Genomic DNA, 13,779 nt, shown 5'->3' with positions numbered 1-13,779 from the left:
AATTGCAGTCACATAGCAAAGGGTCTGAAGACTTGTGTAAATAAGGTAATTCTGTTTTGTATTTATTTGAGAGAAATGGGCAGTTTTATAGCTAATCTCATGCTATTCTACACATTTTACAATGAGGCTGAGATAATTTAGCATTTTTAAAGCAAATTTCCTGCTATTCTTTTTTTTTGTTGCCATGGCTTATGACCTGTTCATATGCTATCTGGGGAGGGGGACCGGCTTGCGGGGCGTGTTGTACACCAGTGATTGAGAACCCAAGGGATGACTAAATGCCCCCTTGGGTTCTCGAGAGCTAGACTCAATAATCTATCTAATGTTGGGGTTAAATCAGAGGAGGCTGATGGGAGGAGCTATAGGAGGACAGGCTCATTGTAATGGCTGGAATAGAATCAATGGAACGGTTCCAAACATATGGAAACCATGTTTGACTTCGTTCCATTTACCATGATTTCCCAAACCTGTCCTCAAGACCCCAAGGGGTGTACTTTTTGTTTTTTTGCCCTAGCACTATACAGCTGATTCAAATAATAAACTAATCATCAGCCTTTAATCATTTTTATCAGCTGTATATTGTTAGGGGGAGAAAAAAAAAACATGCACCTCTTGGGGTCCCGAGGATCGACTTTGAGAAATGCTGAATGCAATTCCATTCGTCCTTCTATAGCGCCTCCAACCAGCCCTTAAATACCAATTTTTGCATCCAGTCAATCAACTTCGGCAAGTCCTTGGAATTAACTGTGGAGAGTAATTGTAGGATTTCATTATTATTATTTTTTTCGTCTAAAAAGTTATTCAACAAATAATTTCCCACATACAATTGCTCATGACTAAATAGTTGCTCACGCTTACATTTTCGTAACGCATGTGTCGATAATTACAGATACGTATTTGAAGAGGTACGAGAATTTTCTAACTATTATTATTTGTGAAAATTTAGTGGGTTTTCATATGTTATTTAGTTCATGTAACTTATTGTAGAAAATACAGAATAAAAAAAAAAAAAAGGAAATGAATGCGTGTTGAATTAAACAACAGTTTACTCCACGTAGGGATTTTTTTAAACATTTACACTACTTTAAAATCCAGGGGTCACAAAGAAGTAAACATGAACCCGGAAGTAGATAGGAACGGTGTTATTTTGGAATTTAGATTGTAGATGACGCTCATTTATTTGATTTTTTTTCGGCTTAGTTATCTCAAGCCAGTTAGTAAACCTGATGTAACGATCTTTATAAGAATTCTAATGTAGTAGTCAACTACTGTTTTGTAAATGTTTAAATGCTATATATCGAATGAAATTAAAATGCTGTCGGGATCCACATGCACGGCGAATCCCTGCCTCATCACCGCAGTTGTCGATGCGAACGTTAACTAGCAATTTAACTAGCTTTACAAGCGGTGTCAATGCTATCGCTCAATAAATGTCTACTTGCAAGTGTTGTATTTTGGTAGTTAATTGTGTGACTTAAGATCCTGCCATACTGTCTTAGCCATCTGTTTACTAACGTTAGCTAGGTAACGGAGTTAGTTTGTCACACATTGTTTTCGTTCTCTGCTCAGTTTAGGAAGTCAACCACGGACGTTTGATCACAAGAGGCAGTGAAAGAAAGGTGTGGAGACAAGGGGGTTCATCCTCAGTATTGAGGCCGTATTTCTCAACTGAATTTGTAAGGCCCTTTCCCCGAAAACATTATTATCCAGTGGTTGTAGTAGTTGGCAGTATGACAGAACAAGCTTGCTATTCCAAATATTTTTTCCAGGTTACACAAGAACTGCCAATATGGTGTTAGCCGACTTGGGAAGAAAAATAACCTCGGCGTTGCGATCACTGAGCAATGCCACCATCATCAATGAGGAGGTATATCATATCAGAAATCTTGTTATTTTTGGTTAAACTTTTGGCAATTGATTATTATTATTTTTTAAAGACAGGTTTCACCCACGCCAGACCGTATGTATTCCCCATAGATTGTGTTATTTTTCTCTAGGTATTAAATGCAATGCTGAAAGAAGTATGTGCTGCCCTCCTAGAAGCTGATGTCAACATCAAATTGGTGAAGCAGCTCAGAGAAAATGTCAAGTGAGTAACAATATTCAGGCACACACTTAGTAGATAAAGCTGAATTCTGTGTTTTTAAAAACTTAGATTCAAAATGTTTCCCACTAATGTAATTCTTCTGACCACAGGTCAGCCATTGACCTGGAGGAGATGGCCTCTGGGCTGAACAAGAGGCGAATGATCCAGCATTCTGTGTTCAAGGAACTGGTCAAGGTCTGTCTCATTCGGACAATTATTAATTCAATGTTTGTCATTTAGTGTTGTGTGAAACTTAGAATAACTCTGTACATTATTGGTTCAATGATGGTCCAGTGTGAAGTAACTGAATGAGTTAAGGTTTGATAGAAAACTTGGGTAGATGTCTGACTGACGGCTGTTGGTGGGACTTCATGGATATTTCCATAGTGGTGGTTTTCAAGTCATGTGGTCTATTGCTATCCTGAGGTGTTTTGAATGAGTCAACTATAACATAAGTAATCGGTTTTGGCTATTTACTGTACAGTCAAACCAGTCTTTCCTCCTCAAACAATTAGCTTAATTCAACAAAGTACCCAAATAGCTGTATTTTAACGTTTTGATCACTTAGCTATAGATCCTTAGTTAGGGAAGGCCTACTCTTGGATATAGATACTATCAGTTTATGTTTCATATGGGTCACAGATCAGATGGCTTGTTTACACTTTATTTTATTTTATGAAGCTTATGTGGTTGGGTGAGACGCACCCCTACATTCTCACTTCACATATTTGACAAAGATGCAATGCTTATGTGTTAGTCACATTTGTTGGGATTGGATGGGAGTGTTTGTTTATTGGTCTAAGATTTTGCTCTTGTCTCTCAGCTGGTGGATCCAGGTGTCAAGGCTTGGACACCCACAAAGGGAAAGAACAATGTTATCATGTTTGTGGGTCTTCAGGGCAGTGGGAAAACCACAACATGTTCCAAGGTGAGCCATTCCTGGATATCAGCCTAAAGATAAGGTAATTCAGTTGGCCATTTGTCCAAAATATATTATACCTTTTGATAATTTCACTAATGTATTGAAAACCGATTTCACAGCTGGCGTACTACTACCAAAGAAAAGGGTGGAAAACCTGTTTGATATGCGCTGACACTTTTAGAGCTGGTGAAGTTTCATTATCTTAATCTATCTGTTTGATAGTCCATCTGGAAAGAAATGAGCAATAGCAACTAAGTCTACAGCCTTTGTGTGTGTGCAGGTGCCTTTGATCAGTTGAAGCAAAATGCAACAAAAGCCAGAATTCCATTCTATGGAAGGTATGACATGCTTTGCATTTGGTTGCTTTACAGCTGTGTGTGATCCATCAAGTCATTTTTTATGTTGTGATATTAGATTTTCATGCTAATGCTTGCATATACAGGACACTAACTTTGTTATATCCAGTTACACAGAGATGGACCCTGTCGTCATAGCTGCGGAAGGTGTGGAAAAGTTTAAGAATGAGAGCTTTGAAATAATTATTGTTGATACCAGTGGTCGACACAAGCAAGAAGATTCCCTTTTTGAGGAGATGTTGCAGGTTTCCAATGCAGTGGTAGGTAACAATCTGCTAACTATCCAGAGCCCTTCAATGTCATCAATACAGTAAACTAATGCAGAACTTAATCTCTGGGGACATTTTGTTTTCTCTGCCAGCCTAAGCTTTTGTGTTGTCATTATAAAATGTAATGCTCCAAAGAAAATGTACTAATGCATGGTTTCACCCCAAGCATGCATCTCTTTCCTCCAGCAACCCGAAAACATTGTGTACGTGATGGATGCCTCCATTGGTCAAGCTTGCGAAGCACAGGCTAAAGCCTTCAAAGACAAAGTAGAAGTTGCCTCAGTTATAGTGACAAAGCTAGATGGCCACGCCAAAGGTGGTGGTGCTCTCAGTGCGTAAGTAAATAGTGATCTTTGCTTAAACAATTTATCCACGTTATGGTGAACTGAGTTTCCTTTACTACTGCAGAATTCATATACTCAATGCTAAGTCGTACATTTCGTGCTCATGTTGCCTTTTATAGAGTGGCTGCTACTAAGAGTCCCATCATTTTCATTGGTACTGGTGAACACATTGATGACTTGGAGCCATTTAAGACCCAACCCTTCATCAGCAAGCTACTGGGTAAGCTGTGAACCCTTTTGAGTAAGGTGTCATCATGGCATGTCGTTTCTTTACCTGTTTTGTACAACGTCTTGAGTTGTGTATTTTTGTCCTCAGGCATGGGAGACATTGAAGGTTTGATAGACAAAGTCAACGAACTCAAGCTGGATGACAACGAGGAGTTGATTGACAAGCTGAAACATGGTGAGAATGAGATCAGCTGACATGTAATACATTTTATAACTGACATAGGGTATGCTTATGCTCTGCAGTCCATAACAGTTACACATTGTCATGTGGTATGGTTGTTGGGTCACATTGTTTATAAGCATCTTCTAATCACCATTTGTGCCATAGGTCAGTTCACTCTTAGAGACATGTACGAGCAGTTTCAGAACATCATGAAGATGGGACCGTTTGGCCAGATCATGGTAAATAAACGGCAACCTGAATCCCTATTTAAATAATGATCAGCGTTACACTCTAAAGCTTATTTCTTATAGGGCTTCATGCTATAGATAAAACCAGACTGTCAATGTTTCAGCACAAAGGCCTTTCGAAACGGTCAACTGTATCCCTTGTTTTTCATTTGCCCTGATTATGGTAAATAATGGCTACCTAAATGTTTTGGTGCCTTCAGAAAGTATTGATAACCCCTTGACTTATTCCACATTTTGCATTATAGCCTGATTTCAAAATGGATTCAACAATTTTTTTTTAACCATCTACAAACGATACCCCATAATGACAGTGAAAACAGTTTATTTATTTTTTGCTGAAAATGTATTGAAAAGTCTAAGACCTTTCCACACCTGGATTGTGTAACATTTTCTCTATTCTTCAAGCTCTGTCAAATTGGTTGTTCCTCATTGCTAGACAACCGTTTTCAGGTCTTGCCATAGCTTTTCAAGTAGATTTAAGTCAAAACTGTAACTTGGCCACTGAGGAACATTCACTGTCTTCTTGGTAAGCAACTTCAGTGTAGATTTGGCCTTGTGTTTTAGGTTATTGTCCTGCTGAATGGTGAATTAATCTCCCAGTGTCTGGTGGAAAGCAGACTGAACCCGGTTATCCTCTAGGATTTAGCCTGTGCTTAGCTCATCCTGTTTTATTTTTACATTACATATGCAGCCACCACTGCTTGAAAATATGGAGAGCGGTACTCAGTTGTATTGGATTTGCCTCAAACATAACACTTTGCATTCCGGACAAAAAGTGAATTGCTTAGCCAATTTTCTTGAAGTTTTACTTTTGTGCCTTGTTGCAAACAGGATGCATGTTTTGGAATATTTTTTATTCTGTACATGCTGCTTTTCATTCTGTCAATTAGGTTGGTGTTGAGTTACTACAATGTTGCTCCGTACTTTTTTCCTATCACAGCCAATGTGCATATTTGTCAACGGCTGGTGCACGAAATCTAAGGAAGTCTCTAGATTTTGCTCACATGAATTAGTGTGGTCTACAGTTTAAGATATTCTATCTGCCAAGAGAGTTCTCAGCAAAACTTTTTGTGGCTGTTTATTTACCAAAAAGTCACCATTGGCCTCATGGAGAAATCCCTGAGTGGTTTCCTTCCTCTCCGGCAACTGAGTTAGGAAGGATGGCTGTATCTTTGTATTGATACACCATCCAAAGTGTAATTAATAACTTCACCATGCTCAAAGGGATATTCAATGTCTGCTTTTTTTTTTTTACCCATCTACCAATAGGTGCCCTTTGCGAGCCATTGGAAAACCTCCCTGGTCTTTGCTTGAATCTGTTTGAAATACACTGCTCGACTGGGGGACCTTACAGATAATTGTATGTGTAGGGTACAGATATTCAGTAGTCATGTTAAACACTATTGCTCACACTGAACCCATGCAACTTATTTTGTGACTTAAGCAAATCTTTACTCCTGAACTTATTTTGGCTTGCCATAACAAAGGGGTTGAATACTTATTGACTTTTTTTCATTTATTAATTTGTATTTAAAAAAATAAATAATAAGAAGAATTCCACTGACATTATGGGGTAGTGTGTGTAGGCCAGTGAAAAATCTCAATTTAAAGTTCAGGCTGTAACAACAATGTGGAAACTAAGTGTGTGAATACTTTCTGAAGGCACTGTATATTCTAATCACATAAGATGCTAATCTTACTTCTGTTATTGTCACAAGGGTATGATCCCAGGTTTCGGAACGGACTTCATGAGCAAAGGTAACGAGCAGGAGTCCATGGCCAGGTTGAAGAAACTCATGACAATTATGGACAGCATGAATGACCAAGGTAAATACACTGAGTGTACAAAACATTAGGAACCTGCTCTTTTCATGACAGACTGACCTGGTGTATCCAGGTGAAAGCTATGATCCTGTTAAATCCACTTCAATCAGTTTAGATGAAGGGGAGGAGACGGGTCAAAGAAGGCTTTTTAAGCCTTGAGACAATTGTAACATTGAATGGCACACATACACAATCCGAGGGTGAATAGGCAGGACAAAATATTTAAAGTGGCACTGACAGCGTTTTAACTACTTTGCAGATATGAAACAATCTGTCAAATGTAAAATTACCAGTTTATACTTCAAAATTTACTTAAGAGGTTTTAAGAATAGGTTATATTTGACTACATTACTTACAATAAGGTATTGTTGACAGAGTAGATGAATGCATGATTCATATAATTCACCAATACATTTCTTGGTATTGCATCAGGTTGTAAATCACAGCTGGCCTGGTACATTGTTTGCTACTGCCACCCTTTCGGGATGCCCCATTTCAGTTTCAATGACTCAATATTTTGAACAAGAACTGATGACTAAGGCTGGAAATGTCAATACAATCAAATTAGAAAGGGCAATGATCACAAGTCATAACGTGGCTAATAGGCTAGCACACACAAGTGACTCTAAATTAGTTGAGTCATTTAGTATATTAAATTACAGCCTAATGCGGTCACTTTGGTGAATTCCACTTCAATTGCGCTGCTTTCGCGTGTCCCATTTTGCAGCGCGCGGCGGAGGGAAAGTGTAAAGACTCATGCCACAGTCTTAGCTAGGCTGCTAAAATATTGTGGTCTGGCTTTGGTTTTTAAAGCTTGACAATGAATAACCAAAAAACACAATGCAAAAGAGAAACATATAGACCTATTATAGCAACATTTTGTTGGCTACTCCACTACAATATACAGTGCATTCTGAAAGTTTAGACCCATTTTTCCACATTTGTTATGTTACAGCCTTATTCTAAAATTGATAATATATTTCCCTTATCAATCCACACACTATACCCCATAATGACAAAGTTAAAACAGGTTTTTAGAAATGTTTTCCAAATAAACATACTTTATTTACATAAGTATTCAGAACCTTTGCTATGAGACTCTAAATTGAGCTCAGGTGCATCATGTTTCCATTGGTCATCCTTAAGATGTTTTTACAACTTGATTGGAGTCCACCTGTGGTAAATTGATTGGACATGATTTGGAAAGGCACACACCTGTCTATATAAGGTCCCACAGTTGACAGTGCATGTCATTGCAAAAAGCAAGCCATGAGGTCGACGGAATTGTCGGTAGAGCTCCGAGACAGGATTGTGTTGAGGCGCAGCTCTGGGGAAGGCTACCAAAAAAATGTCTACAAGATCACAGTGGCCTCCGTCAGCCTTAAATGGAAGTTTGGAACCATCAAGACTCTTCCAAGAGCTGGCAATCAAGGGAGAAGGTCCTTGGTCAGGAAGGTGACCCAAGAACCTAATGGTCACTGACAGAGCTCCGGAGTTCCTTTTGTAGAGATGGGAGAACCTTCCAGAAGGACAACCATGTCTGTAGCACTCCACCAATAAGGCCTTTTATGGTAGTGTGGCCAGACGGAAGCCACTCCTCAGTAAAAGGCACATGACAGCCCGCTTGGAGTTTGCCAAAAGGCACCGAAAGGACTCTCAAATCAAAGTTTATTTGGCACGTGCGCCGAATACAACAGGTGTAGACCTTACAGTGAAATGCATACTTACAGGCCCTAACAACAGTGCACATTTAAGTGAAAAATGGGTATTAGGTGAACAATACATAAGGTAATAAAACAACGGTGAAATGAGTGGCGAGGCTATATACAGGCACCGGTTAGTCGGGCTAATTGAAGTAGTATGTACATGAATGTATAGTTAAAGTGACTATGCATATGTGAAACAGAGTAGCAGCTGTGTAAAAGAGGGGTTGGGGGGAAACACACACAATGCGAATAGTCCGGGTAGCCATTTGATTACCTGTTAAGGTGTCTTATGGCTTGGGGTTTAAAGCTGAAGCCTTTTGGTTCTGGACTTGGCGCTCCGGTGCCCAAGAACACTATGGTGGTCTGCTTGAAACATGTTGGTATTACAGACTCAAATCAGGGACATGTGTAACATGTCAGTGACGACACCTGCCAGTTGGTGAGCACACGTCCTGGTACTCCGTCTAGCCCCGCAGCCTTGTGAATGTTGACCTGTTTAAAGGTCTTACTCACGTCAGCTACGGAGAGCGTGATCACACAGTCGTCCGGAACAGCTGACGCTGTCATGCATGCCTCAGTGTTGCTTGCCTTGAAGCGAGCATAGAAGTGATTCAGCTTGTCTGGTATGCTTGTGTCACTGGGTAGCTCGCGGCTGTGCTTCCCTTTGTAGTCTGTAATAGTTTGCGAGCTCTGCCACATAAGATGAGCGTTGGAGCCGGTGTAGTATGATTCGATCTTAGCCCTATATTGGCGCTTTGCCTATTTGATAGTTCGTCGGAGGGCATAGCAGGATTTCTTATGTGTCCTGTTTAGAGTCCCGCACCTTGAAAGCGGCAGCTTTAGCTCAGTGCGAATGTTGCCTGTAATCCATGGCTTCTGGTTGGTATGTATGTACAGTCACTGTGGGGACGACGTCCTTGATGCTCTTAGTGATGAAGCCAATGGCTGATGTGGTGTACTCCTCAATGCCATCGGAGGAATTCCGGAACATATTCCGGTCTGTGGTAGATAAACAGTCCTGTGGTTTAGCATCTGCTTCACCTGACCACTTTTTTTTATTGACTGCGTCACTGGTGCTTCCTGCTTTTAGTTTTTGCTTGTAAACAGGAATCGGGAGGATAGAGTTCTGGTCGGCTTTACCAAATGGAGGGCGAGGGAGCGCTTTGTACGCTTCTCTGTGTGGAGTACATGTGATCTAGAATTATTATTTTTAAATTCCCCGCTGGTTGCACATTTTAACAGAGATTATGTAAAATGGATTCAAGTTTCCCTGCATTAGTCTCTGGCCACTAGGAGCGCCGCCTCTGGGTGAGCAGGTTCCTGTTTGCTTATTTCCTTTGTGCCAGCATCTGACTGGTGGTAAATAAACAGCCACAAAAAGTTTTGCTGAGAACTCTCTAGGCAGATAGTGTGGTCTACAGTTTAAGATATTCTAATTCATGTGAGCAAAATTTCCTTAGATTTCGTGCACCAGCCGTTGACAAATATGCAGACCCCCCCCCCCCCCCCCTCCCCCTGCTGTTCTATCTAGCCAGTGCAGTGTATATCCCACTAGCTGAATATCCATGTCATCATTCAGCCACGATTCCTTGAAACGTAAGATGTTAGTTTGATATCCCGTTGGTAGAATATTCGTGATTGTACATTGGCGAGTAATATTGCTGTAACGGCACCTTTCCCACTCACCTTCTGTGTATGCTTATGAGGCACCCCGCTCTGTGTCCTCTGTACCTGCGTTGCTTTCTCTTGCCAATAACAGGGATGTTAGCCTTGTCGGGTGTTAGCAGTATATCCTCTGCGTCCTGCTTGTTGAAGAGAGAATCTTTATCTAATCCGAGGTGAGTGATCGCTGTCCTGATATCCAGAAGCTCTTTTTTGCCGTAAGATATGGTGGCAGAAACATTATGTACAAAGTAAGTTACAAATAACGCGAAAAACACACTTGCACAATTGGCTAGGCGCCTGTAAAACTGCTGCCATTTCTTCCGGCTCCAAGATTCTCTGGTCTGATTTAAACCAACATTGAACTCGTTGGCCTGAATGCCAAGCGTCACGTCTGGAGGGAACATGGTACCATCCCTACGGTGAAGCGTGATGGCAGCATCATGCTGTTTTTTGTTGTTGTTTTTTTCAGCAGCAGGGACTGGGAGACTAGTCAGGATTGAGGGAAAGAGATAGCGGGGTGAAGTACAGGGTGATCCTTGACGACAAACCTGCTCAGGACCTCAAACTGGGGCGAAGGTTCAACTTCTAACAGGACGTTGACCCTCGGCACACAGCCAAAACAACGCAGGAGTTGCTTCGGGACAAGTCCTTGAGTGGCCCAGCCGGAGCCCGGACTTGAACCCAATCGAACATCTCTGGAGAGACCTGAAAATAGCTATGCAGCGACGCTCCCCATCCAACCTGACATAGCTTGAGGCTCTGCAGCGAAGAATGGGAGAAACTCCCCAAATACAGGTGTGCTAAGCTTGCCGCATCATACCCAAGAAGACTCGATGCTGTAATCACTGCCAAAGGTGCTTCAACTAAGTACTGAGTAAAGGGTCTGAACCTGCTCCAGAGTGTCGCTACACTGCTATTTTCAGGTCTCTTCAGATATATTTGATCGGGTTCAAGACCGGGGCTCTGGTTGAGCCACTCAAGGACATTCAGAGACTTGTCCTGAAGTCACTCCTGCATTGTCTTTGCTGGGTGCTTAGGGTCATTGTCCTGTTGGAAGGTGAACCTTCGCCCCAGTCTGAGAACCTGCTCCAGAGCGCTCAGGACTTCATCAAGGATCCCTGTACTTTGCTCTGTTCTGGCATTGTTGTCCTTCTGGAAGGTTCTCCCATCTCCACAGAGGAACTCTAGAGCTCTCAGTGACCACTGGGCGGCCAGCTCTTGGAACAATCTTGGTGGTTCCAAACTTCTTCCATTTTTAAGAATGATGGAGGCTGCTGTGGTCTTGGGGGACCTTCAATGCTGCATTAATGTTTTGGTACCCTTCCCCAGATCTGTGCCTCAACACAAACCTGTCTTGGAGCTCTACGGACAATTCCTTCGACCTCCATGGCTTGGTTTTTGCTCTGACATGCACTGTCAACTGTGGGACCTTTTTATATAGACCGGTGCGTGCCTTTCCAAATCATGTCCAATTAGTTGAATTTACCACAGGTGGACTCAAATCAAGTTGTTGAATCATCTCATGGATGATCAATGGAAACGTGATGAACCTGAGCTCAATTTCGAAGGGTCTGAATACTTATGTAAATAAGGTATTTTTAATATGCCAACATTTGTAAACCTGTTTTTGCTTTGTCATTATTGGGTGTAGATTGCTGAGGATTATTTATTTAATCCATTTTTAAAATAATGCTGTAATTGTGGAAAAAGTCAACGGGTAGGAATACTTTCCGAAGGCACTGTAGTGCTCCGGTCTGCGTAGACTACGGTTTTGGTCCATTTTATTTCCTGCAGTGTCTATTAATTGTCCAAACACATGGCCGCTTTCCCACTCTATTGCTATAGAATTTTCACATGCCTTACTTTACGTCATTCCCAAACATTGTATGAAAATGTGAACATGACCATATCTAAGTGTTTGCTTGTCAGAAAATGCTACAAAAATTGTCATTCTTCTTGTAGATGTATACGAACAGATTTGAATAAGATTTGATGTTGCTGAAATGGTGTTAGTCCCATTTTAATTGCCTTTCGAACGGGCTATGGCTGTAAGTGCCAGGCACACGGGTTTGTCAAGAACTGCCAACGCTGCTGGGTTTTTCACGCTAAACAGTTTCTCATGTGTTTCAAGAATGGTCCACCACCCAAAGGACATCCTGCCAACTTGATGCAACTGTGGGAATGATTGGAGTCAACATGGGCCAGCATCCCTGTGGAACGATTTTGACACCTTGAGTCCATACCCTGATGAATTCAGGCTGTTCTGAGGACAAAGGAGGGTGCAACTCAGTGTATCTAACCCTCTCGTCAATAAACAGTAAATTACAAACAAAAGGGTCATACAAGATGTGTAATTGTTTTCCTAACCATGGATTCTTTCTTTGTTCTTTGGAGAACTTGACAACAAAGATGGCGCAAAGCTCTTCACCAAGCAGCCGAACCGAATTGCCCGAGTTGCGCGGGGTTCTGGGGTTGCCACCAGGGACGTCCAGGAGCTGCTCACCCAGTACACAAAGTTCGCCCAGATGGTGAAGAAGATGGGTGGCATCAAGGGCCTGTTCAAAGGTATGCACTTCTTGGATTCATATTAACATTACTAGCTGTCAAATCCTTGCTTCCTCCATTTTCCCCCTTCCAACCTCTCAAAGCACATTGGAAGAGGTCTGAGGGAAGGGCCTTGGATCTTCCCAACTGCACTTTGTAAGCGGCGGAAACGAGAACAGACGAAGCAAGGATTTCATGGCTAGTCAAGTTTTCAGACACAGCCCTGAAACTGAAGCACTGGTCCACTAACACAATTTTGCTTACTTCAAGAAGTAGGCTATGTCTCAAAATAATTTTTTACATGTTTACAGGTGGTGACATGTCCAAGAATGTCAACCCCTCTCAGATGGCTAAGTTAAACCAACAGATGGCAAAGATGATGGACCCAAGGGTTCTCCACCATATGGGTAGGCATGACTTTCACTTCCATTTTTAATGTCATGTCACTTTTCCCAAACTATTCCTTTGTTACTTAGTTCAATGATTTAAATACAACCATGTAATGACATGGTTGTTATATAATGCTTATTTGACATAGACTGCATGGATTCCCTGATCTACAAATCACCTTGCACCCCAAATAATCATTTGATTTAAGATGAGCTATTCTCATCCTCGCCACCTTGCTGTCGAGTTTAACTGACCCCCCCCCCACTGAGACATGCTGACTTTTCGCTCATCTTCAGGTGGGATGGCTGGTCTCCAGTCCATGATGAGACAGTTCCAACAGGGTGCGGCTGGCAACATGAAAGGGATGATGGGATTCAACAACATGTGAACCACTGAGCCTTAACACAGCAAAATCAAAAGATTGTCATTTTGATTCAGCAAGAAGGTGTGGCGACGCTTTAGCAAGAAGGAGAGCAGTGTTATTTTTGCCTCAGTAATATAATTCATGAACACGTTTGTGTATAAAATGATGCAGAAAGCATATTTACATGTCAGGATAAATAAGTTCTGATTTTTTTTTACAGTAATTGTAAATGAGGCCCACAAGATACAGAAATGCTAGGATCATGAAGCTTGTCCTGGGTCATATTCATTAGGAACCAAATGGAAGAAATTGGAATGAAACCGGGAGGCACTGAAACCTGGACTTGTCCAATAAGATACGCAGTTTTTTGTTGCAAAATATTTTTTTTATGTTTTGTTGTGCCATAAACACAACCCTTATTTGGAGAGCTGGTGAAGGGTATGCTGATATTAGTTTGTGAAAATTATTTTTGTCAATGTTATAATAAAATTTGTATTGCAATGTTTTAAAAAGCCAGTCTTTCGCTCATATTTGATCAATGGCTGTCAGTAATTGCCCTATCAATTAAACTCTGCATGACTTGAAAAATGTGTACTTGTTGGGCCACTGCATTTCAAGGATATTGAGCAGAAAGAATAATTTTACATTAGATGTTACTGATTGATATGTT

At 41.2% G+C, this 13,779-nt stretch overlaps 1 protein-coding gene across 11 annotated transcripts; it reads left to right on the top strand.

Moving 5' to 3' along the window:
• LOC139553304 (signal recognition particle subunit SRP54) lies at positions 1-13,697 on the top strand. 11 transcript variants are annotated; one of them, XM_071365493.1, is made up of 17 exons: positions 1-45; positions 1,570-1,676; positions 1,770-1,867; positions 1,998-2,089; positions 2,197-2,281; positions 2,910-3,014; positions 3,128-3,194; positions 3,289-3,346; positions 3,474-3,624; positions 3,820-3,968; positions 4,097-4,197; positions 4,294-4,380; positions 4,534-4,607; positions 6,335-6,443; positions 12,206-12,376; positions 12,667-12,762; positions 13,042-13,697. In XM_071365493.1, exons 3-17 carry the CDS (start codon positions 1,790-1,792, stop codon positions 13,131-13,133), a joined length of 1,515 nt encoding a protein of 504 aa, XP_071221594.1. In that variant the 5' UTR covers positions 1-45; positions 1,570-1,676; positions 1,770-1,789; the 3' UTR covers positions 13,134-13,697. The 11 variants fall into 11 exon arrangements, 9 of the variants coding, with proteins under 9 accessions (XP_071221594.1, XP_071221599.1, XP_071221593.1 ...); XM_071365498.1 differs by having other exon boundaries at positions 5-45; positions 1,570-1,619; XM_071365492.1 differs by lacking the exon at positions 1-45 and adding an exon at positions 828-905.
• Positions 13,698-13,779: the final 82 nt, after the last annotated feature.

Source organism: Salvelinus alpinus, chromosome 25 (genome assembly GCF_045679555.1).
Source record: "Salvelinus alpinus chromosome 25, SLU_Salpinus.1, whole genome shotgun sequence".
Taxonomy (NCBI): domain Eukaryota; kingdom Metazoa; phylum Chordata; class Actinopteri; order Salmoniformes; family Salmonidae; genus Salvelinus; species Salvelinus alpinus.
Note: the sequence above shows the minus strand (reverse complement) of the source record. Positions and strands in the feature narration are given on the sequence as shown.

What these genes read in the sequence shown, in the direction of transcription:
- LOC139553304 (XM_071365493.1), top strand. Translation starts at nt 1,790, where the DNA reads ATGGTGTTAGCCGACTTGGGAAGAAAAATAACCTCGGCGTTGCGATCA. An exon ending in CGCTGACACTTTTAGAGCTG is followed by an intron (nt 3,195 to 3,288) that starts GTGAAGTTTCAT and finishes GTGTGTGTGCAG; the next exon opens with GTGCCTTTGATCAGTTGAAG. An exon ending in GACCGTTTGGCCAGATCATG is followed by an intron (nt 4,608 to 6,334) that starts GTAAATAAACGG and finishes TATTGTCACAAG; the next exon opens with GGTATGATCCCAGGTTTCGG.